Source organism: Phocoena phocoena, chromosome X, assembly GCF_963924675.1.
Source record: "Phocoena phocoena chromosome X, mPhoPho1.1, whole genome shotgun sequence".
Lineage (NCBI taxonomy): Eukaryota > Metazoa > Chordata > Mammalia > Artiodactyla > Phocoenidae > Phocoena > Phocoena phocoena.
In genome coordinates this window covers 12,629,729-12,654,407 of record NC_089240.1, presented here as the reverse complement: position 1 = coordinate 12,654,407, position 24,679 = coordinate 12,629,729, and the positions used below count along the sequence as shown (strand labels likewise).

Sequence of the window (24,679 nt, the reverse complement as noted above, 5' to 3'; positions counted from 1 at the left end):
CTATTTACATGCAAAGTAGCCAGTATTGTTAATATGTACTAATTACATGGTCAAATTGAGCTTATTTGCTTAATTGAACTGTAACCATTTTGATCAATAAAATTTTGCATGAAAGAACTTAAAGTTGAATTAAAAAGACAATAAAACATTAAGTAGAATAGGTATCAAAAGTTGAGTCTTCTAGTGAACAGAAAAATACCTAAAGTGATTACAATACTGTAGTTTTGCTAATACTGTGCCAAAAGAATGTGTCCCCAAAGTGAGCAAGGGAAAGACATCTTCCTAAACTTTTCTGAGGTGGATGCCTGGTTTTAGAATAGCCAACCTCACCCTAACCCATGTAGCCCTGGGAAAGGAGAAAGGGGCTAGAAGCTTGCCCTACTGGTGATGTCAGCAGATTGTCACTGGTTCCATAGTGAGCTGAGGAGCAGCGGGTGGATCTTTCCATTCCTGCCTCTCTAGTAAATCCCTCATGAGTTTTCCAGTCACTCTCTGATCTCATGTTGTCTCGCTAATTGTATAGATACCTTACGTGCTCAAAAAAACTAATAGGAAGAAAAAGTCATTAAACAAACATTAATAGTGTAAAGAAAGGGTTTTATTATATTATTTAATGAAGATAAGCAGCAATTTTAGTACAGAATTCTTTCTCAAGCCCTTTGACAGCCCTCAAGCCCAACTTTCCCCCTTCATGTCTAGGAAGGCACAAGTAAAACACTTTTTGGAGGCAGAAAAGACTTGAAAAGTTTCCCCTGAGGGTGTATCAGTAGCCAGGGAATTTACATCACCCCCTTGGGGGTCATCTGACTAAGGCATGGAAGAAACCACATCCCCAAGGCAGTTTCCATAACCTCTGCAGAGAAGGTGACCAAGAATTTGTCATGCAAAGCAGGACATGGTTGAGAGTGAAAGAGGGTGCTGTTAATAACTATACCAGAACACCAGATGTAAGTTGATCAGGGGTGGCCAGCAGGGACACACCCTATGAATACATCCTTTGTATGTCTGAGATAGAAGGGCAAGTCAGGCATTCTGTGAGTCAATTTGGAAGACTCACTGCAGTTGAATTTTGCATTAAGAATTTGCAAGAGACCTAGGAGGGAAGCCTGTGTGCCCTGAAAAATGCATATCTTGTGTGTTTACCTTTTAAAGATAACTATGGTTTAAAACAGAAAAAATATATAAAGTTAACATAACTTTTTCCCCATATTAATCTTTTAAAGAATTTTATTCATTTCCTAGAGCATATATGCTTCCCTTTTCCAGAGAAGGCATGCACTCTAGAAGCAATGCCTTTACCCCCTTCCTTTTTTAAGAGCAGAGATATGCCCCCAAACTTACACATACAACTCCAACCCTATTTTTTTCCCTACTGAATTTATTAGTTATTTTTAATGGTGGTAAAATACACATTAAAATAAAATTTGCCATCTTAACCTTTTTCAGTGTATAGTTCAGTAGTGTTAAGTATATTCATCCAACCTTATCTTGCAGATCGGATGACTAGCATACTAATGAAAGAAATATACTAGTAAATGCAGTATTGAATTTGAACACAGGCATAGGCAATTAAAAACATTCCACATATTTACAAGCAAGGGCGACAGTGGCGTGTATTCCTCAGAATATGTAGAATTATCTAGGTTTTAGCCTATTTGACAGGTTTCTTTCCCTATTATTATAGCAAAAGTCTTCTAAATGTTTATTTTATTATTTATTTATTTTATTTTGGCTGCACCAGGTCTTAGTTGTGGCATGCAGCTTCTTAGTTGCGGCATGCAAACTCTTAGTTGCGGCATGCATGTGGGATCTAGTTCCCTGAGCAGGGATCAAACCCGGGTGCCCTGCATTGGGAGCGTGGAGTCTTACCCACTGGGCCACGAGGGAAGTCCCTGCAAAAGTCCTCTAAACCACTGTATAAATTAGGAGATTTATGTTGATCACCTGCCTTGCACAGAACCTCAACTAATGAAATAAAGTTCAGATAGTTTTAAAGGGAAGTCAAGATAGTTCTGTCATTGTGGAAAATATTATTGTATTCTATGAAACAATGTACAAACAATTTAAAATAATATTATAAACCATAGACTATTATATTACTAGCCTTTTGAAAAGTATTTCTGTAAATGGATCATGAAAGAATTTTAAGTTCTAGGCACTTAAAGCTTTTTCTTTAAAATATTCTGCATATGCTTTCTATATGATCAAGCCTTTAAGTAAAACATCTGACTTTCAGAAATGCAAAAGGATTTCCAGATATAAGTAAACTCTTGTGTTTTTAGGATTACAAAATATTTTTTCTTTTTTTTTAAATAAATTTATTTTATTTTTATTTAGTTTGGCTGCGTTGGGTCTTTGTTGCTGCACACGGGTTTTCTCTAGTTGTGGCGAGCGGGGGCCACTCTTCGTTGCGGTGCGCAGGCTTCTTATTGCGGTGTCTTCTCTTGTTGCGGAGCACGGGTTCTAGGCGGGTGGGCTTCAGTAGTTGTGGCACACGGGCTCGGTAGCTGTGGCTCACGGGCTCTAGAGCGCAGGCTTAGTAGTTGTGGCGCACGGGCTTTGTTGCTCCTCAGCATGTGGGATCTTCCCAGACCAGGGCTCGAACCCGTGTCCCCTGACTTGGCAGGTAGATTCTTAACCACTCGGCTGCCAAGGAAGCTCACAAAATATTTTTTCTATTTTATAAATTGATAGTAAGTAATCATGTCCTGTACTAGTAATGACAAGTGAAAATCGAGGCAAATATACCCATTGAGAAGGGCTTATAAAAGAACACTCATTCATGTTTTAAAATAAAATATACCTAAAACCATAGCCAGTGTTCAGCCAAGAAGTACCAATCTGGGTCCTGTGGCTGTTTCTGAGAAGCCTGCATTCTGGATGGTCAGTGTCTGTGCCTTACCAGTTGTTAAATATTTTGATTATCATCCCTACTTATAACTCTGTAGAACCACCAATTGATAAACATATCAATAAAAAGACAGCTCAAAAATGTCACACATAAAAAGACATTACAATTACCAGCAGGTTGCTATAAGAGAAATTTGTGTCTCTTGCTGGTACTTCAGTGATAAACATCATTATCAATAAAAGTAAGAATTTGTTTACCAAAGAGCTTCCCTCAAAGACTAAGGAGCGCTGCCATACCAAGAAAGGCACATCCATAATTATTAAATGCAGGCATTTAGAAGAGTCTAGTTAGCAATTTTTAAAGAACTAGTATATATTTAAGCAAGATACCACCTAGATAATGGCGTCTACGGGGGTCACTTGGCTGGTAGACGACTTGGGTTTTGCTTGTATGTTCAGCACATAGTCGTGAGGGAAGGATGAGCGGACAGTGCAGCTCATTAGGGGCTGAAGGGGGCGGAAGTTGTCCACCATTCTTTTCTCTTTCTTCCGCTCAGAAGTGAAGAGCAGGGTCCGAAATTGCTCAAGCTAGAAACAGAAACAGGAAGCATAAATAATTTCAATAGAAAAACAGCTTTACTTCATGAATAAATTACTTTCATTTTTACTACCCTGAAACATTCGTCTAAAATTGGATACAGAAGGAGAATTTACTTCTGGGCAGGAATACCTTCACTGCTGGACAGGGAATAAAATGTTGTGTGAGGAGAGTAGCAGGACGTGGTGAAGCCAGTGGGGCACTTGGGATCCAAAGACTGGCGGTCAAAGGCCCTGTCTCCCACGTATTAGCCATGTGCCAAGTCCAAGTTACTTCATCTTTGGTTCTCAGAAACCTCATCTTTAAATGGGCAAAATAGCCAGGCTACAGGATAAAAAATAAAAGGCTTGACGCATATAGTAACAGTGCCAAAAATGTTTTGTTTTTTCAAAATTTAACTGAATCCTTAACATAACGTAGTCTTGATTGCTTACCGCACCTGGGCATTGCGGACAAGGCAATGCAGGTGGAGGTCTTAACAGGCAGTGGGGTGCCTCCTGCCAGCACTGTCCAATAGAACTCTCCGCGGTGAAGGAAAGGTCCTAATTACAGCAGCCACAAGCCACAAATGGCTGGCTGCTGAGCACTTGAAATGTGGCCATTGTGACCAAGAACTAAATTTTTAATTTAGTTTCAATTTAAACGTATTTATACTTAAATTTAAATGCCCACACGTGTCTTGTGGCTAAGGTACTGAACAGTGCAGCTCAGTATAAAAGGAGTGATCCCAAATCAAAGGCTTGTTTTCCAGTGTGGCAGTAGCATCAATCAGTAGCCCCTTGGCTTTCTGAGCAACCATGTTATAGAACACTTGACTTCAAGCCAGCTGGAAAAGCTCTTTGTAGCATTTTTCCTCACTCAATCAGGCACACTATAGCTACAGAGAGGACAGCCTAGGGCACAGCAGGCAAGCATGGGAAGATTTGTTTGGATTAAAGACTTCAGGCCCAGTAGACCAGGGACAAGCACCAAACACAGTGACCGTACTTGCAAATCACACATATACCCTCATTAATTAGGAACATGTCTGAGTAGTTCAGGTTTATTTTTATTTGGCTAATTGCAAAAGATTAGAAATAGCCCAAGTATCAATAATATATTTCATTAGAGCTATAAAATGGGCTAGTATGTAGCCATTAAAAATGATATTGAAGGTAATGTTTATTATCTATAAAATGTTCCACACATCATCGAGTGAAAAGAGCAACAAAATGGCATGTACAGAATGATTCCATTTTGTTCAGAAAATTGTATATATTTATATAGATGAAGGAACAGAAGGATTTATGTGTATCTGTATAAGTAAAAGACCAGAAGGATTTATCCAAACAATGATTAACACTTAGTGGTAAGATTGTAGGCAACTAGGATTATTGATGACAGCTAACATTTCTTTCTTACTGAATTTTCTATGTTGAAATTTCATTTGAAAAGTCCTCACATGGGCCACTGACCCTCTGATTTATTTATTTAATTTATTTATTTTTCAGTGTTATGTCAATTTTTAAATATGAAGGATAGTAGCGGAATAAATGTATAGGCCACCAAGCCCAGGCTTATGAGCAAACTCTGTATTCTGTCATTTGTTTATGGTGGTTTTCATGACACAGAATTTTTTTTTTTTTTTTTTGCGGTACGCGGGCCTCTCACTGTTGTGGCCTCTCCCGTTGCGGAGCACAGGCTCCGGACGCGCAGGCTCAGCGGCCATGGCTCACGGGCCCAGCTGCTCCGCGGCATGTGGGATCCTCCCGGACCGGGGCATGAACCTGTGTCCCCTGCATCGGCAGGTGGACTCTCAACCACTGCACCACCAGGGAAGCCCGACACAGAATTTTTTAAAAAAATTATGTAGTCTACCTTACCAGTTGCTGTCTCTGTGACTTCTGGTTTTGATATATGGTTAGAAAAGCTTCCTCCATTTGGACATATGAAAAGATTTTCCTATGCCTATCCTAGTACTTTTATGGCAGTATTTTTAACATTTAATGTGTCTGGAATATATTCTTGTGTAAGGTTTGAATGGTCAATCCAACTTTTCACCCGCAAATGTCTGCTCGATTGTCCCCATCGCTCTTACTGAATAATCTCATCTTTCCCGTTCACTGGGCTGAGATGCAACCTTTATCATAAACTAAATTCTCATATGTACTTGGACATATTTCTGAATCTACAGTTTTCATCCTATGATTGATCTCTTTATTTGTGTATCAGTACAGCACTATTTAACTATTGAGGCTTTATAACTTGGTTGATTTAATCATCTTTCATTTTCTCTTTCACAATTTTCCCTGGCTCTTTATTTATACTTTTCTTTTTCCACATGAGGTTAGAAGTAGCATGCGTATTTTAAAATCCTGTTGGTATCGGCTTCCCTGGTGGTGCAGTGGTTTAGAATCCACCTGCCAATACAGGGGACACAGGTTCAAGCCCTGGTCTGGGAAGATCCCACATGCCATGGAGCAACTAAGCCCGTGTGCCACAACTACTGAGCCTGTGCTCTAGAGCCCACAAGCCACAACTACTGAGCCCGCGTGCCACAACTATTGTAGCCAACGTGCCTAGAGCCCATGCTCTGCAACAAGAGAAGCCGCCGCAAGGAGAAGCCCACATACCACAACAAAGAGTAGCCCCCGCTCGCCACAACTAGAGAAAGCCTGCATGCAGCAACGAAGACCCAATGCAGCCAAAAATAAAAAAAAAATTTTTTTAAATATATTTAAAAATCCTATTGCTATATTTATCGGGATTACATCAAATTTATGAAGAATAAACAATTCACGGCCAATAACAACTTAAGGAGAATTGACATCAAAGGTGTCTATGATGTCTTCCTATTCAATAACATGGAATGAATTTTATCAACTCAAGTCTTTTGTGTCCTTCAGAAATGTTTTAAGTTTTCTTGTTAAGCTGATTCCAAGGTATTTTGTATTTTTTTTCCATTATAAATAGCATTCTTTCTTCCATTATATCTTTTTTTAAAATTTATTTATTTTATTTACTTATTATTTTTGGCTGCATTGGGTCTTTGTTGCTGTGCGTGGGCTTTCTCTAGCTGCGGCGAGCGGGGGCTACTCTTTGTTGCGGTGCGCAGGCTTCTCATTGCAGTGGCTTCTCTTGTTGTGGAGCACGGGCTCTAGGCGCGCGGGCTTCAGTAGTTGTGGCTCGCGGGCTTCAGTAGCTGTGGCTCGCAGGCTCTAGAGCGCAGGCTCAGTAGTTGTGGCGCTCGGGCTTAGTTGCTCTGCGGCATGTGGGATCTTCCTGGACCAGGGCTTGAACCTGTGTCCCCTGCATTGGCAGGCAGATTCTTAACCACTGAGCCACCAGGGAAGCCCTCCATTATATCTTTTAACTGATTGTGATTTATACATGTCCAGTGTACTGATTTCTAGAAATTAATATTGTACTCCACTAATTACTCAGTTATCTTTGCAGTAGTTCTTTTTATTGTTTTTCTAATTTATTTTTTCTTTTCTGGTCTAATTATATTGACTACTTCCAAAATATAACTTCAGTTAAAATTTAACATAGTAATACTCTTTTCCGTATTAAGCATACTATATACTTTAGAACTGAGATCAATCTCTTTTATCAAGTTAGGGAAGTCTCCATACATTCCTATTTTATTGAAAATTTTTTGAAAAACAATGTTGAATTTTGCTAGTGCTTTTTAAGAATCTATGGAAATGATTATTTTTTAAATAGATTCACTGATACGATGAATTAATATCATTCGTAATATTGAACCATCCTTGCATTACTGGAATAACTACTACTTGGACAAAATATATATTTATTTTTTAAAAAAATTTATTATTTATTTTTGGCTGTGCTGGGTCTTAGTTGTGGCACGTGGGATCTTTTTTTTCAGTTGCGGAATGTGGACTCTTAGTTGTAGCATCTGAACTCTTAGTTGATGCATGCATGCAGAATCTAGTTCCCTGACCAGGGATTGAACCCGGGCCCCCTGCATTAGGAGTGTGGAGTCTTACCACTGGACCACCAGGGAAGTCCCTTTTTTTTAAATTGGAGTATAGTTGCCTTACACTGCTGTGTCAGTTTCTGCTATACAGCAACGTGAATCAGCCATATGTGTACATATATCCCCTCTTTTTTGGATTTCCTTCCCATTTAGGTCACCACAGAGCACTAAGTAGAGTTCCCTGTGCTATACAGTATGTTCTCACAAAGTACATATTTCTTTTAAGGTACTGCTGGCTTCTGTTTATAAAATATTATTTTAGCTTTTTTTTTTGGCCATGCCATGCAGCATTCAGTATCTTAGTTCCCCAACCAGGGATCGAATCCGTGGCCCCTGCATTGGGAGCGTGGAGTCTTAACCACTGGACTGCCAGGGAAGTCCCTGTTTTAGCTTTTTAGAAAACATATCCTTCAGACATACCAGTCTGTACATTTTTTTTTTTTTTTGGTCTGATCTTTGGTGGGTGTTGGTGTCAGTTATCCTGGCTTCATAAAAAAGGTTCTGGAACCTTTTGTTCTTGTGAAAATGCTTTGTGATTAATTAAAATCCCATAAAGCAAGCATAAGCAAATACTATTGCAGTTCAGTTATGTTATGAATTAAATAGAATATGTGTATTAACATAGTAATCACCACTTAGTTGCTAAGGAAAAAATAGACTCCAGGGTCAAAACAACTGACTTAAAATTTCTGGACAGACATTGTTGGGTTCTGCTTTTATCCTGAGGTTCCATAGCAAAATTCCCTTAAAGATTTTAAAGGGTTTGAGCACATCCATTTTCAGCCTTCATTCTTCCTTTTAAAAGGGTCTTGTTTATATAGAGATTCGTATTTATATATAAAATATACAATGCATAAAACATATGTCATTGTCAAATATGGAAGTAAAAAGCTTATGTTTCCTAAGTTTTACCTCTTCTCTCTAGTTAATTTGAAGCATTTCCTAATTCATATCCAAATTAACACAAGATGTTAGCACATTTTAATAAAAATGTATGAGCATTACAAGATGTTAAAAACTGATGCCAAAGTTTGAGCCCAGCCTTGTTTTAAAGGGACAGACTAGAATTTCCTTACATAGAAATGTGGAAAGAACGTACCTGATCATGATCAACCTCTATGGGCTGCTGCTTAATGATCCAAGTACAGACTCAGAGAGTGGTGGGATAGTCAGGGACCCTGAGTAGGTCCAGTAATCTGGGCAGGTAGGCATCAGACAGGAAGGGTCGAATGACCCAAATTCCACAAGCATGTCCTGGCCAAGAGAAGGGGTCATCGAGTTATCATTTTATGCTGAAAACCACTCAGGAATCAGATGATGTGGTGATGATTCTAGGGGAGTCTGAGGACCAGCAGTGGTCCAGATGAGCTCCAGGTACCTCTGGGCACCTTAGGACAGAATCATACCCATGCTTTGTTCCTGCAGTTAACCATGTATTTCTGATAGTCCTCAGTGGGAACACAGCAGAAACCATTTTCTCCCTCCGTTCTAGTGAGCTTATAGCAGATGCTCTCCTCTGAACTCTTTGGGAGGCATTAGGTGGTAGCTGTGCATAAACAAGGAGGCTTTTCCTTTTCAAGAGAGACTAATAGAATTCACCTTTCTAAAATGCAGTGCAAATTAGGAGGAGACAGGATCCTGGACAGAGAGAGGGACAGAGGGGAACAGGGAGGGAGAGAGAGGAAAGGAGATGGGGGTGGAGTGGGGGTGGGGGAGGGAGGAGGAAAAGGAGGGAGTTGGAGAGGGAGGGCAGGGTGGAGACAGAGGTAGGGAGGGGAAGGAAGACAGACTTGCAGAGAGCAGCCCCTCTGGGATTCTGAATATTGAACAATTAACCTTGACGGCTGGACAGAGGTATCTACCCCGAAGGATGTGGGTAATTGTTCTGTAAAGCTGGACAAGCCAAGTTTCTATCAGACTTTTCTATGCCCCCTGCCTATGGGAGGGTAGCTAGAGCCCAGAAGGCTTCCCTGAGTGTTTGCACAGGACTGAGAAGGAGCAGCGGTTGGGAGCAGAAGAGGGGACTCATGTTCCTCAGTTTCTGAGTGCTCATTGGCATGGCAGCCAAACCAGAGCCGCCGTCTGTGCCCACCAACAGGATCACGTCTGTCCTCTGCAAAGTGTCCCAGGGCCAGGGGCTCTCTCAACACAAGCATCATAAATGGCAAGTTGTCTTAAGAGGCAGCTTTCAAAGAGAGCCTGAATTACACTGAGGTGAATTAACATTTTCCCTTTCAAAGTGCCGTGTTAGCGTCTCCACTCTAAGATTAAAACATAAAATATATTTCAAGTGATTTAGGGGGAAAAATTACCTTATGCGTAATTGATGCTGTAGTATCCACCAGTTTCTGGTGCTCTTTATGATGTTTGCCTAGCTAAAGAACAATAGATGAGAAAATATTAAAAACAATTGACATCTCACTCTAGAATTGTAATAGAACGTGAATTAAAATCAGACACCTGGACTTCCCTGGTGGTGCAGTGGTTAGGAATCCGCCTGCCAATGCAGGGGACACGGGTTCGATCCCTGGTCTGGGAAGATCCCACATGCCATGAAGCAACTAAGCCCGTGCGCCACAACTTCTGAGCCCACGCGCCACAACTATTGAAGCCCACGCGCCCTAGAGCCCACACGCAACTACTGAGCCCATGCCCCACAACTATTGAAGTCCACGCACTCTAGGGCCCACGTGCCACAACTACTGAAGCCTGTGCGCCTAGAGCCCGTGCTCCTCAACAAGCAAAGCCACCGCAATGAGAAGCCCATGCACTGCAAGGAAGAGTAGCCCCCGCTCGCTGCAACTAGAAAAAGCCTGCGCGCAGCGACGAAGACCCAACTCAGCCAAAAATGAATTAGAAAATAAATAAATAAAACATATTATAAAAAAATAAGATAAAGTCAGATACCTGGTGATTACCTAAAAACAGTCCACAGTACTGGAACTGCACTTAAATTGACAATTTAGAATGTTATAAACATCACTGAGTGAAAGTAGATACAAAACAAATGAGCAGGCTGTTTGCTGATAGGCTGGAACCCACAGTCTGCAGGAAAAGATGTCCCTTGCTTCATCAGCTTCCCCCTCTGGGTCTCACTGGTGCTTGGCGCACAGAGGCTCTGGAGGCTGAAGCTGTCAGGGCAAGCCAGCGCGTAGTAAGGCCCAGCTTTCAGTTCAGGCCCCTGAGTCCTGAGGAGCTTCAGTGCAATAACTATGTTTTCCAGTTTCTATAGTTGATGCTTTGATATCTGAGGCCTTGCTGATGCTAGAGGGATCACCTCTCCCAGGGTTAGTCAATTGCTAGAGAGAACAAACAGGGAGCATGCCTTTCATGTACAAACCAACCAATCCAGAGCTCAGACCCCAACGACTTCCTTTTTGGGATTCTTAATACTCTGAGCTACTATTCCTCTGCCCTAGTCACCCCAGGGCTACATACCAGACAACTGGGGGAAGCCTCTATGTCCAGAGCCTGCTGAAATTATCCAAAGTGGCCAATCCTAAGCCTGCTTATGTTGTCTCACCCATTCCTTCCCATGGAAACCACAGCAAAGGTTCTGTCCATGTCTTCCCCTGCCCTCTCTGCCTCCTGACCACCGCTGGTGCTTCCCCATGTGGCCGTGCATGGCGTGCCATGTCTCCTCTTTTTAGGTATTTGTGAGTATAATAAAATTCTTCCTTCATGATAGCCATTTCCATGTCTGTGTGTCTTACCATACTTGACTAGACTAAAACCTGGGTATCCTTAAAACACTCAGCATCCAGAGTGGACTAAGGCAGGGAGCCTGCAGGAGGCCTGTACCTATGGAACCTGCAGGAGCTCAGAGGTGCTGTGCAGAGTATGGTCCACAGATCTCCAGTCCAGTTCTCCAGGTGCTAGCTGAGTGACCTGGCAGGAAAGCACTTAACCTCACTGACCTTTACTTTCTCCATCTAAAAAACAGAGATGAGGGTCCACCACAGAGACTTCTATGGGAGATAAATGAAGTACTCAGCAAATGTATAGTCACATCACACTCTTAAATGTTTAGTTCCTTTCCTGAATTTCCCTTAGTTGTTTGCCTTTATCTTTTTACTCCATTTAAAATACATTCTTATCAAATCTCACATTTTAACTGATATTTATTTAGTATTATTTGCTTTTATCCTTTTATACCAGTGCCTAAAAATAGAAATGTAATGCAAACCACAGAGGTAATTTTAAAGCTTCTAGGAGCTCCATTGAAGAAGTTAAAAACAAAAAACACACAGGTGAACTTAATTTTGAAAACATTTTATTTTACCAAATATATTCAAAATATTGTTATTTCAACATATAATCAATGTGAAAAGTTACTAAGTCTTGAAAATATGTTGTGTATTTAATACATACAGCACATATCAATTTGGATGCTAACTTTTCATCAGAAATACTTGATTTGTATATTTTACACTTGAAAATGTAGATAACATACCCAAGCTGTCCCAAACATTTTTAAGTTTTCCAATAACTGAATTGTCAGTTCCTAAATTTAAATGACAATCAACTGAAGCAAAATTTGAAATTCGTTTCCTCACGTACAGTAGCCACATTTCAGGTGCTCAACAGCCACACATGACTTGTGGCTACCATATTGGACAGCCCAGTTTCATACCATTTGAAATATATTCTTAACAGTCTTGTATTTTAAGCATTGTTTATCTTACCAATGTATTGATCCCCATATTCTTTTTTTTTTTTTTTCTGATTGCCCCAGAGCATTTTATTTTATTTATTTATTTATTTATATTTATATAGTTTTTGGCTGTGTTGGGTCTTCGTTGCTGTGCATGGGCTTTCTCTAGTTGTGGCAAGCAGGGGCTACTCTCTGTTGTGGTGCACGGGCTTCTCGCTATGGTGGCTTCTCTTGTTGCGGAGTACAGGCTCTAGGCGTGCAGGCTTCAGTAGTTGTGGCACGCGGGCTCAGTAGTTGTGGCGCACGGGCTTAGTTGCTCCGCGGCATGTGGGATCTTCCCAGACCAGGGCTCGAACCCGTGTCCCCTGCATTGGCAGGCAGATTCTTAACCACTGCGCCATCAGGGAAGTCCCGATCCCCATATTCTTAAAGTAAATAACAATATTCTAATGTTCTATCTTTTCATTCTAGAATACAACACATCATTTAAACTTGGTAAGGTTTTTAAAAAATATTCCTACCATAGCCAAAGCATCTTCCTCCAGTTGCTGCATCCTCAAAGCTTTCAGATTGGATTGCATTCTGATGTACCAAGTACAGTTGAAACACCACTAAAAGAAGTACTGCCTGACCATATAGGATTGCTCCAAAATAATTCAGCAGCCTTATTCAGCATACACTATTTAAACATGTTTCCCTACCTAAAATAAAGCCACTGGGAAAAACATGACAATCTGATGCAAAATGAGATAGAAATAAAGAACAGGAAGAAACTTATGCAGGAGCAGCAATTAATTCCATGTGGATTAATATTACTTTGGAATAAAGGGATTTATTTGGGGAGAAAAAATTTTTTTTTTTTTTTTTTGTGGTACGCGGGCCTCTCACTGTTGTGGCCTCTCCCGTTGCGGAGCACAGGCTCCGGACGCACAGGCTCAGCGGCCATGGCTCACGGGCCCAGGTGCTCTGCGGCATGTGGGATCTTCCCGGACCGGGGCACGAACCCGTGTCCCCTGCATCACAGGCGGACTCTCAACCACTGCGCCACCAGGGAAGCCCAACAAGGATTCTTTTTTTTTTTTTTTTTTTTTTTTTGCGGTACGCGGGCCTCTCACTGCTGTGGCCTTTCCCGTTGCGGAGCACAGGCTCCGGACACGCAGGCGCAGCGGCCATGGCTCACAGGCCCAGCCGCTCCTAGGCATGTGGGATCCTCCCAGACCGGGGCACGAACCCGCGTCCCCTGCATCGGCAGGCAGACTCTCAACCACTGCGCCACCGGGGAAGCCCCAAAAAATTTTTTTAATTATATAGTAAAGTGAGTAATATTTCAGTGAGGGATCAACATTTGTTCATTCCCATCTTGATTTGCAGGAAATACTAAAATCCAAAATCCATTTGCATCAAAAGGAGAGAAGATGCTTATCTTGAGAGAAATAGATTCTCCTTATGGGAATTGGACAGGAGTTGAAGACACATTTCTTTTTTGAGGGGTAACCACTTAAAATGTGTTTCTTTCTATTTTTAACGTAACATTTAAAATTAAATTAGGGGAAAAGTTGTAAGAAGAAATTTTATTTCCTTATATGCTCCCTATACTTCCCTACAAATTATCCTTGTCCATCATTCATGAACTTTCTGGCATTGCCATCCCCAGAGCCTCCCAAGTGAGACACCTCAAGGTCATGGTTAACTTTGCCTTCTCCTCACTTTGAAGGCTTCTTGTCTCCAAGTCCTGTTGCTTTTATTTTAAAAATGCTTGTTAAAACTTGCTCTCTCTCTTTCGACGGCCACAGCCTTCATTTAGGCTCCCACCGTCTCCCATGTGGATTAAGCTGTCCTGCACGGTTGCCTGGGTCAATCTCAAAAAATAAAGCAATTGACCAATTATTTAGATGATATCATGCTATGCCACTCTGTTTAAAAATAACCAGTGTCTCATAAGCCTGCCTTCCACCTACCCTCTTTTTTTAAAACTACATATATTTTAAAATTTTATTCTATTTATTTATTTATTTTTGGCTGTGTTGGGTCTTCGTTGCTGCGCGCGGGCTTTCTCAAGTTGAGGTGAGTGGGGGCCACTCTTCACTGTGGCGCGCGGGCTTCTCACTGCGGTGGCTTCTCTTGTTGAGGAGCACAGGCTCTAGGCGCGTGGCTTCAGTAGTTGTGGCACACGGGCTCAGTAGTTGTGGCTCACCGGCTCTAGAGCGCAGGCTCCGTAGTTGTGGCACACGGGCTTAGTTGCTTCATGGCATGTGGGATCTTCCCGGACCAGGGCTCGAACCCGTGTCCCCTGCAATGGCAGGTGGATTCTTAACCACTGCGCCACCAGGGAAGCCCTCCACCTACCCTCTTAATCTTCAGTGATCACCAATCTTCCCGCTTCTTCCCACAACACACATTCTCATTCTGGCCACTTTGGGTTTTGACCACTTTCTGAACATCTGCTTCTGCATATGGTTTTCCTTCAGTCTGGAATGCCCTTCTAATGCTCTTGGCAAACTCCTTTTCATCTTTCAATACCCAACACAAATGTCCCCTCCTTAGTGAAATCATCATAGACTCCTCTGAGCAGTCTACATCACACCCTCCTCTGTGGTCCCATAGCACTTTTAGAAACCCTTCAAATCACACTTGCTTTATCATTTTAATTTAATGTGTGCTTCTGTCACTAGACTTTGAACTCTGGGAGGTCAAGAATCGAGTTGTTATTCCTAGCACTCAGTGCAATGTCTGACACATGGTTGGCACTTAGTAAATGTTGAATGAATAAATAAATCAATGAATGACAAAATACATACATGTTATTGGGTAACCACAAATATAAAAGGCCTTTTTCTTGCCCGACTAGCCTTTTGCCCTGTACAGTTGACCCTTGAACAATGCAGGGGCTAGGGGTGCCAACCACCTCGCAGTTGAAAATCAGCATATTTAACTTTACAGTTGGCTCTCCTTATCCTCGGTTCCGCATCTGTAGATTCAAGCAACAGCGGATGGTGTAGTACTGTAGTACGTAGTTATTTTTTAAAAACCCATGTATAAATAGACCTAAATAGTTCAAACCTGTGTTGTTCAAGGCTCAACTGTATTGCAATTTTATCATTTAAAATCTGACTAAATAGTATTGCTATTTAATATAAAAGTTATTTGTAAAGTCAGCAAGCAGAGGAACATTACCACATATTCAACACACACAGAAAATAAATTTCTAGCAAAGTTTTAACTTCACGCCCTATCTTCTACATCAGTTATAGAATCTATACACAGAGATATATGTATTAACAGGAAGTACTATTTACACTAGTAGATGGAAATGTGCATAAAAATGAAAAGAGACATTTTTCATACACTCAAAAAAGTCCAAGGAGGATCCAGCAATCCCACTTCTGGGTATATACCCAAAAGAATTGAAAACAGTATCTTGAAAAGATATTTGTACACCCATGTTCACGGCAGCATTATTCACAATAGCCAAACGGCGGCTGCAACTCGAGTGTCCACGAACAGATGAAGGGATAAACAAAATGTGGTATATACAGCTGACCCTTGAACAACACGGGTTTGAACTGCGCGGGTCCACTAATACGTGGATTTTTTTCTAAAGTAAATATTCCAGTACTACGCGATCCCCAGCTGGATGAATCCGAGAATATGGAGGAATGCAGATATGGAGGGCTGGCTATGAGGTATACTCAGATTCTCAACTTTGTGGAGGGTTGGTGCCCCTGACCTCTGTGTTGTCTACGGATTAACTGTACATACAATGGAATATTATTCTGCCTTCAAAAAGAAGGAAATTCTGACACATGTTACAATACGGATGAACCTGGAAACATTATGCTCAGTGAAATCATCCAGTCATAAAAAGACAAATACTGTATGATTCCACTTAAGTGAGGCACCCAAAAGTCAAGTTCATAGAAACAAAAGGAAAATGTCATTGCCAGGGGCTGGAGGGCGGGGAAAAATAAGGAGTTATTATTTACTGGGTCCAGAGTTCTGAGGATGGATGGTGCTGACAGTTGCACAGCAGTGTGAATGTAGTTAATACTACTGAACCATATACTTAAAAAAAGGCTAAGAGAGTACATTTCATGTGATGTGTATCACACAACGAAAAAAAGAGTCCAGTGAGGCCCGTGCCACTGCTAACAAAAGAGGTCCCCGCTCCCATGGAGGCCTTGCGATGTGGCCTGTGCTGACGTGAAACTGTCCCTTTAACTCCAGATGAGACCACAGACAGGTCTGGCTCTCACCTGAGTTATCTGCAGAGTCTTCAAGTTCCACGAGGAAAGCGTACCCGTTATTCCAGACGCAGAGGCAGGTGGTCGGGTCGTAAGAGACGGTGAGCGGTTCTAAGCCAGGATCGTAGACACTGTCCCTCCACCGGACGTTGATGGGCGACTGGTGCTCACCTCCTGGGACCAGGTCCACGCTCTCCCAGAGAGGGTGCACTAGGAGAAAGCACATCGGGTCTGTCCTCGAGATGACACTAGCTGGAATCCCACTGGGGGCCTGTAATACGGTCTCATACAGTCCCATGTAAGCGTGTATGCTGGGTTCACCTCTTACGTGAGCCAGCTGTGAGGATTAGGCAGCCATCCTGCAAAGCCTGGGTAGAATGTTAGCATTGCTAAGGCCCCTGGAGTCCTGCCATATGGATAGCTATGACACTGTATATATTAAGGTGTACACGCACACTCTGTCCCACACGGGTGCTGATGACGTCACTGACGGTGATTTTTCTACCAAAGAGTCAAGCGGCAGGTCTTTGTGGCAAGTCCCTGATAAATCTCAGGAAACTTCTTATAACAAAGAAAGAGCTATCCACACATGATGGATAGAACCCACATGTATAATTCGAGTGGTCCAGCTCTCTGCCCTTTAGAATCAGCACGGATGGGCAGAACCGAGACCAACAGGAAAGCTGGACAAAATACGAATCAAGATAAATCATTACCAACGACCCTCTGCACCTCACCCCACCACTGAGAATGAGTCTGAGGATTGGTGAAAGTGACAAGGCAGCTGCTGCCCAGTCAAACCCCCCTGTGCATGGCAGGGTCACTGGCACTCCACTTGCAAAAAAAAACAAGCTTGCTTCTGGTTTCCTCTTACAGAGGAGACGGCTCTCTTCCTGAGATAGCTGCCCAAAGCAGGATCTTAACCTTGGATTTTTTGGTACAAGTGCCCCAGCAGCATAGACACAGAGCGCTCCAAGGCAGTTTCTGGACCAGTGGTTCTCAAAGGAGGGAGCGATTCTGACCCCGGGGGACATTGGACAATGTCTGGAGACACTCGGTGGTCAAAACTGGAGGAGGGTGCTACTGACATCTAGTGGGTAGAGGCTGGGGATGCAGCTAAACGTCCTACGTATATAGGCTGGGCTTTCACAGGAAAGAATTACGTGGCCCCAAATATCATTAATGCCAAGGTTGAGAAATCTTGGTCTAGAGCAGAAAGCAATAGGCAAACTCAGGGCACTCCCTTCCCCCCCCCCGCTCAATTTTTTCATATAATGCGGTAATCTCATCTCTAGAGAGGTCTGAACCCAACGTTTTGGGTTTTCTCCCTTAGTGTAAAATAACTTCTGAACAAGAAGAACTTACTTTAGAGAAGGAGGACTTTCTGTTTCAGAAACCTAAAATGAAAAATGCATATGAATTGGTACAATAGTCATATTGTTATCAGATTAGAATGCAAGTTCCTTGCAGGGAGGAGCCATACCTCCCCTCCCTTTTTTTCATGCCCTGTAGCGTCCTAGTGGGTATATGCCCTTTGAGTATTGATTATCCAAATGCTATTGTTAGGATAAAAAGATGTATTTGATTAATTTTTTAAAATTGTTTTTTATTAATTTTTATTGGCGTACGGTTGCTTTACAATGTTGTGTTAGCCTCCACTGCACAACAAAATGAATCAGCCATACTGATTAACTTTTAATTTGATATTTTAAAACTTCCAGAAACCCCGAGAACAGCCATGATGCAGTCTTAAAGCTGCCCGCCGGCACAAAGAAACCTGACAACATTGTCCGCTCTGAGATGCTCAGACTGAGGCTGAGGGTTTGAGCATTCACACCCTTCAAAACCAGCTCGTGCGGGTCTCGTAAGGAGACTAGGGGAGAAGGGAATAAGGAGCAGATCCCTAAGACGATGCCCTCTTTCACCCAAATCGTCCCCCACTTCATTCAGGAAATGGCCTAGAGTCTACTCTCTCACCCACACAAACACCAGCCCAAGGAAACTGGGCCTGTTCCTTCAGCTGCTCTTGTATGGTCATAATGCTCCCGTCAATTTGCATGCCCCTCGGTTCACAAGTTCAGCTTCCAGGTTTTCTTTCCCCCACCCACCTCCTCCTTTAGGAACCCAGAGCATCCCCCCACCAGGGAGCCCTTGGTCACTGTCCCCTTCGTGAAGCCAGCCTTTGCCCAGGGCTCGTTTTGCTAAAGATAAATTCACATTTTTGTTCTCTCCTCCCTTCCTCTTCCTGCATTTTAACAAAATACAGATTAAAATGATTTCTTGGTGGTTACTCAGACTTCCCCTCAAAGTCGGACGGTGGTTACGTGTTCTGACTAACGGAGCCTGCGTTTCCAGCTTCTTCTCGTGTGGGGAGAATGAAAGAAACAGAGAGCGATTCTGTCAGCCATAGTTTAAGGGCACGACGTCACACTGTCGTTAGGAAGGTGTCACTGATGTAACACTGAGAGCAACACAATCCCTTTAGATTCCACAGTGAGGATGTGCTCAGCTTTAGTTCCTGTTTACATGACTGGTCCTGTCTTCGATTTACTTTGTGCTTGTACCACCTTCAGCTCCAGCCTCGGGGGTGTCCGTCTTTCGGGATCATTCCTGTCTCAGCCGCTCAGTTCCTGCTCCTTCTCAGAAATCAATCTCCCCTCATTCAGCTCAGGGCTGGCTCCTCTTCTTGGCTTAATTGTCACCTCTTCAGCAAAAGTGTCACCTCCGCACCTCCCTATCCTCTTATGCGATCCCCTCTTGTTTTTTATTAATCATAGCATTCTGATCTTTTCCTTCAAATCGTTTATTACATGGGTATGATGATAAGTATATGCATATATGCTTAGTTATCTGCACCCTCACGGCTCTGCAAGCCCCATGAAGAACTGAGCTGGCTTTCAGTCCCTGCTTGTGGATTGAATGTATAAGATAAAGAGCATTACTGGGAAGGGGTCATTCCCGTTTTATCTTTATCTCCTTTTACTCTGCTGAGCGCTGCATTGTCTTCTCCTTAAGGATCTTTGAGGTTTATCTCTTCTTTGTCCAGCCCATGACCACCAGCCTCATTCAGGCCCCTGTACCACAGACTTTTCCTCAAGGAAAGGTCCTCTTGCTCACTTTTCCTCCTCTCTTACTCCCCTCTACTGTGTTTTGCCATCCATCAGTTTTCCTAAATTACCACCTTCATCATGTTGTTCCCATGTTAAAGACTATGTGAAGTCCAAGCTTCTGCATCCAAGCACCGAGGTATTCCTAGTAGGAACCCACCTCACCCATCTAATTTTATTTCTCCTCATTCTTCCCAAGCTCTGCTCTTGCCACGCTATTCCGGAACCTTGCCAGGCTACTCCCCTTGGTCAGTCAGTGAGATGTGCTGAAACTGTAGGATACCCCACTGGGCTTTGAAGACTTAGGAGAAAATCCTGTAAACTACCTCACTAATAATCTTTATATTGATTAGATGTTACAGTGATAATGTTTTGGATATAGTGAGTTAAAGTATATAACTAAACTTAATTTCACCTGTTTCTTTATCCCTTTCTTAGTGTGACTGTTAGAAAATTTAGAAGTGTCTATGTGGCTCGCATTATGTATCTTTTGGACATTATTGCTCTATACCGTCACTAGCTTTCTCTCCGGTGCCTTGCCCTGTACTGTCCTTTTTCTTGAGATGGGCTATTTCCTCGTCAAATTGAACGCCATCCTAGCAGGCCTAGGGCTTATTGCAGTGATGGGATACACAGGGGCCCTCCATGTGACTTTGTTGGGGATGGTCACAGAATCACAGATTGCCTTGTTAGAGCATCAGGGCTGTAAAAGGCACTTTCATGCTGAGCCCAGGTAAGCACAGCATCACATGCAGTTACCAGTGCAGAAGACTAAGGCCCACGTTTCCTGGTGGTCAGTTCAGGGCTGTTTGTTAGTTCACTGTAGCTGCAGATACCCCTGAGGCCGTTACTGTAATTCCACAGGGCTAATAGGTCCACTGTTTCTCAAGATTATTTGAAAATTAATGGAAGACAACACAGTCTGGGTATCCCAGCCTATATTATCTGGGGATTAACGGAATTCTCTGTGAAGGCGTTGCAAAACAAGCTTTTGAATACTCTCGTTCTCCAGGCTTTATTAGTGTCCTTCAAAATGAATTGGAGAAATAATAGAACAGTTTTCTAACACAGTTCAGTTATAATATAGACTTGTCCTGTCAAATAGAAGTTTCTCTGATGATGGAAATTTCTAATATAGTAAGTGCTAGCCACAGGTGGCCGTACAATTTGAATATATTTACATGTAAATACACACACGGGGCTAGTAGCTACATTTTATACAGTGCTATTCTACTGAGATTTGTCCTAAAAATAAATGTTCCTCTTACTTCTAAAACTAGGGAGATCATGAACGTTAAGAATCAATAGAATAACAAATCTGTACCATTTCCATTCCAGATGACATTCTTTATATTTCATTAAATTAAAAATTAATATTATTTCCCTATGGTCTAAGATCTCATGCCTAAATCTTCTTTTTGTTTGTTTTTTTTTATTCAAGATCCATTTATTCTCTAGTTCTGCCCACGTGGAGACACCCTCCTCGAAAAGGCGTTGAATCCTTCCGTTCACTTTAACACCTTGTGCTGAAGACACGTGTTCCGAGGTTTCAACTATGAGATCCACATTCTTAAAGCACTAGATTTCTCCCCTTGGATCGGGGGAGATGACCCAGACACAGAGAAGAACAGCTCAGGACTGTGGGCTCTGTTCATCCAGAAGACCTTGCAGCTCCCCTGACTACCTGGCTGGAGCCAGGATTAGGGCCCTGAGACAAGGGGCGCCTGCTGGGCTGCCGCCCCCGCCCCCGCCTCCTGTCCTCTTCACTAGGCTGGCCGTCACCTCTAGTTTCCCTGGAGTTTGGGGATTCTAGACGGTCTCTGCTCACACTTCTGCATCACACCTGCTGCCTCAGCACTGCTGATCCACACCAAGGGGGAAAGGCACACAGAACTGCTTTTCAGCACACCAACGTTCCACACAAAATTACTCTATAAGTCTGCAGGCTCGTTTTCATCAGAGGACATTCACAGGGCCATGACCTGCCCCGGCTCCCCACTGCCCTTGCCAGCAGACTGGACACGCAGGGCGGCCGTGCTGAGTGGTGCACACCGCCCTGGCTCCACTCAGGCGCACTCTCTTGGAGAGCTGAGGGCGGTGCCCTGGGCTCATCAGCAGGATCTGTCCCGAAGCCAGTCCTAGGGTGACAAGAGCCACACCTGCAGGTCTGTTCCACTGACCAGCCGCACAGGACCGAGCTGGGCCCACGGACCTTGGTCTGGATTGTGTTGGCTGGTCCTTCTTGCCCAGGTTCACAGGCCAACAGCCAGTGTCCTTCCTTTCCTGCTCATCACCGCACCAGCGGCTCACTGCTTGCTACCTGCTGCCGTCACACGCCTGGCAACCTCGTGTTCCGGGGCCAGCCAAGAACTGAGACCCCAGCAGGCCCGTAGTTCCCAGCAGGCCAACTCCCCATTAAACTACTGCTGCCTAGCCGTGTTCTCGAGGCTGCAGAGCCGGGAGGGTGCGGAGAGCATAGCAAGCCGCGGGCGCCCCCAGCCCCAGACCCGAGGTGCTCTGCGGAGGCGCCGGAACCTCGCCGCAGCCCCGCCCCCCCAAACACAAACGACCTCTGCGACCACCGCGACCCAGGATGGAGGCGCGGGGCGCGGGGCTCGGCCTGCGGCGGGCGCTGGGGCGGGCGGGGAACCCGAGCTCCGGCCCCGAGGCCGTGCGGCCCGCCAAGCCCACCTCCGTCCCCGCCGCCCGGAAACCCTAAATCTTTTTTATGTGACAGAAATTTAGGCTAAATTTCACTAGATGATACAAGAAATGAAAGTGATTTTATTTTCATCGTGGGTAATAGATGCAGGCTTTCATCTTTATTTTATCATATCACCAGTCTGCAGGGTTAGTACTGTCAACATTTACTGTCTGCCACTTGAGATCACAGCCAACAGCAGTCTGAGTTGACGCCAGTGATTCCTCGGAGAGAGGGATGGTGCAGAGTGAAGGCAGAGCACAGGGCACAGGCCCCAGTGAAATGCTGTTTCTAAATTCGCCGCAGCCTCCTCCTTCAGTCACTCCCTACTCGGCTCCCGGATCCTAACAATGGTCAGACATCTGAGGGAGGTGCTGAGCATATGACAGTGATGAAGGTGGTGATGATGATAACGACTGTGGTACTAGAGGTAGCTGCCAAGGCCGAGTTCTCACTGTGTGGCAGGCGCTAGCTAAGGACTTTCCACATTAACTAACCCTCAGGGGTCTTGCGTCACTCTGGGTCACAAGTGTACTGGGCCTTGCGCTGGGGTACTGAGCTTCCAGAATCAATGAGTATCGTCTTTACAACTACACAGATGAGGGACCAGGATATACAAATAGGACATGCGCAGTGGCCCAGGGCAGCAAAGACCAAATATTCTCCTGGGGGAAACAAGGAGGGACAGAGGAATATTCGAAAACCAAAATCAAACGGTGACTGTGACCTGTTTCTTCTAGTAAGTTACAAACAAGAACATTTCATCTGATGTGGGAAATTAATCAAGAGAAGCCCCTACCTCCCTAAGCCAATACTTTCTGGGTTCTGTCAGCACTAAAAGGAGCAAACTATCCTAAAGACACGAGCATATTGGATTTACTTCCATCTTTCTGTAAATAAATACTTTCTGTAAATAGAAACAAGCAAGAAAATAAGGAAAGCCCTCACACTCACACAAAATTTAGTAACTAGATAAATATGACTACTTTTTTCCATGTTAAGCCTTAGACCGCAAAGTGCCAGTGTTGAGAATAAGCCAGTCCGGGTAGGATGGGGGCCTGATGGTAGGAAGCCGCACCCAGCAACCAGAAATTTATTATGACTCAGACGAGTTCAGTTTAATGAGAACACAGTCAACATCGGAGGAAACAAAATAAACTTACAGTAAAAATGTATTTATGAAGCAGTTTCAAGGCAATAGATTTAGCTAGATTAGCATTACTAATAAATCCCTTTTGTAATGTGCAAAACAGGGTCAAAGAGAGTAAAGGAGGAAAAGTTGAGAAAGCTAGAATCTGGAAGCAAACCAACACTGGAAAACTCTGTGAATTCACTGTGAATGGTGGAAAATATGTAACTACTTAGCAGATATGCTTAACCATTTCATTAAACTCGTGTCTCCACCAACACACACATTATCCTCTCCGATCATCTCAGGGGTTCTGTACCAGGGTTACTTGACCCCCACAGGGGACACTTAGGGATGCCATGCAGCATCTGCAGTGCACAGTCTACCCCGACAGCACAGGACGACCCACGCCCATGGCAGTAGCGCCGTGGTGTCAGGGAGGACCATCTGCTGCCTCACTTGATCTGCTGGGTTCACAGAGGAGCACACACTGGCAAGCTGGTCACCTAGAAGCACCTCTTCTGCAATTTGTAACGAGGGATGGAATATTCCAGAGTATGAAGCTACTGAACTGCTTGCAAACATGAATATGCAAATTCCAGAATGTTCAGACTCACAGAAATAATTCGCAGTCCGTGGATCAATTTTAGTAAAAAGACGGTTGCTAACAAAAAACAATAAAGAACAGGTTCAAAGTATTTGAAACTTGGGACTTTGACCTATTTCTGCATGACATCATTTTAACAAGTTAAAATTGGTGAAGAAAACACCTTTCCACACGGTACCGTGGTAATCATTTCACAGTATGTACGTGTATCAAATCATCATGATGTACACCTTAGACTTAGGTCAGTTATATCTCAATAAAGCTAGGGGAGAAAAAGGCTTTCCATATTTGAACAAACAGAGAAATAATGGGTTATTACTCTCAGTTCTCAAGGCATCTAATCCCAGTCTGGAATGCCACTGACATCAGAGCTGCAGACACTCAACACATGTGACTGTTAGGAAACAACCAGGCTTCTGCTCTCTCCAGGCAGCCATGTACTCACAGGCTCGGTTCCGGGTTTTGTAAGTACAGGTGTAGAGGCTGCAGGGCCTTGCTAGTATGGACCTCGGAATCTGGAACCTTCTCCACTGTGCCTTGCATGGAGAGGCTTGAAGAATGACCCTCAGGCGACTCATCATCACCATCTTTAGCTTGAAGTCTTGATCAGCTCCCAAGTAACTTGAAGGAACCTAATAACCCAGAGCAAAAGGAGGACAGGAGGAAAAGTCGCAAACAACAGAGGTGGCCGATCACGTGGAAAACATCATTCAGATTATTAGTATGCGGGAGGGGGAGGTAAATACAGCAGGAGTGGAGTGAACCAGGCAGAGGGTGGTAGGAGGTGAGGTCCAGAGGTAGTGGATGCCA

The 24,679-nt window shown here is 43.5% G+C and overlaps 1 protein-coding gene and 1 non-coding gene across 2 annotated transcripts; both read right to left on the bottom strand.

Annotated features, from left to right (window-relative positions):
- Nucleotides 1-3,243: 3,243 nt before the first annotated feature.
- CA5B (carbonic anhydrase 5B) lies at nt 3,244-24,456 on the bottom strand. Its single transcript, XM_065901057.1, is given in 8 exon segments — nt 3,244-3,438; nt 8,530-8,576; nt 8,579-8,684; nt 9,743-9,805; nt 12,564-12,629; nt 12,631-12,711; nt 16,285-16,535; nt 24,315-24,456. Coding segments are annotated over 8 exon segments (951 nt in total).
- On the bottom strand, nt 7,386-7,457 carry TRNAR-CCU (transfer RNA arginine (anticodon CCU)). Its single transcript has one exon. It is a non-coding gene; the product is annotated as a tRNA-Arg (tRNA).
- Nucleotides 24,457-24,679: the final 223 nt, after the last annotated feature.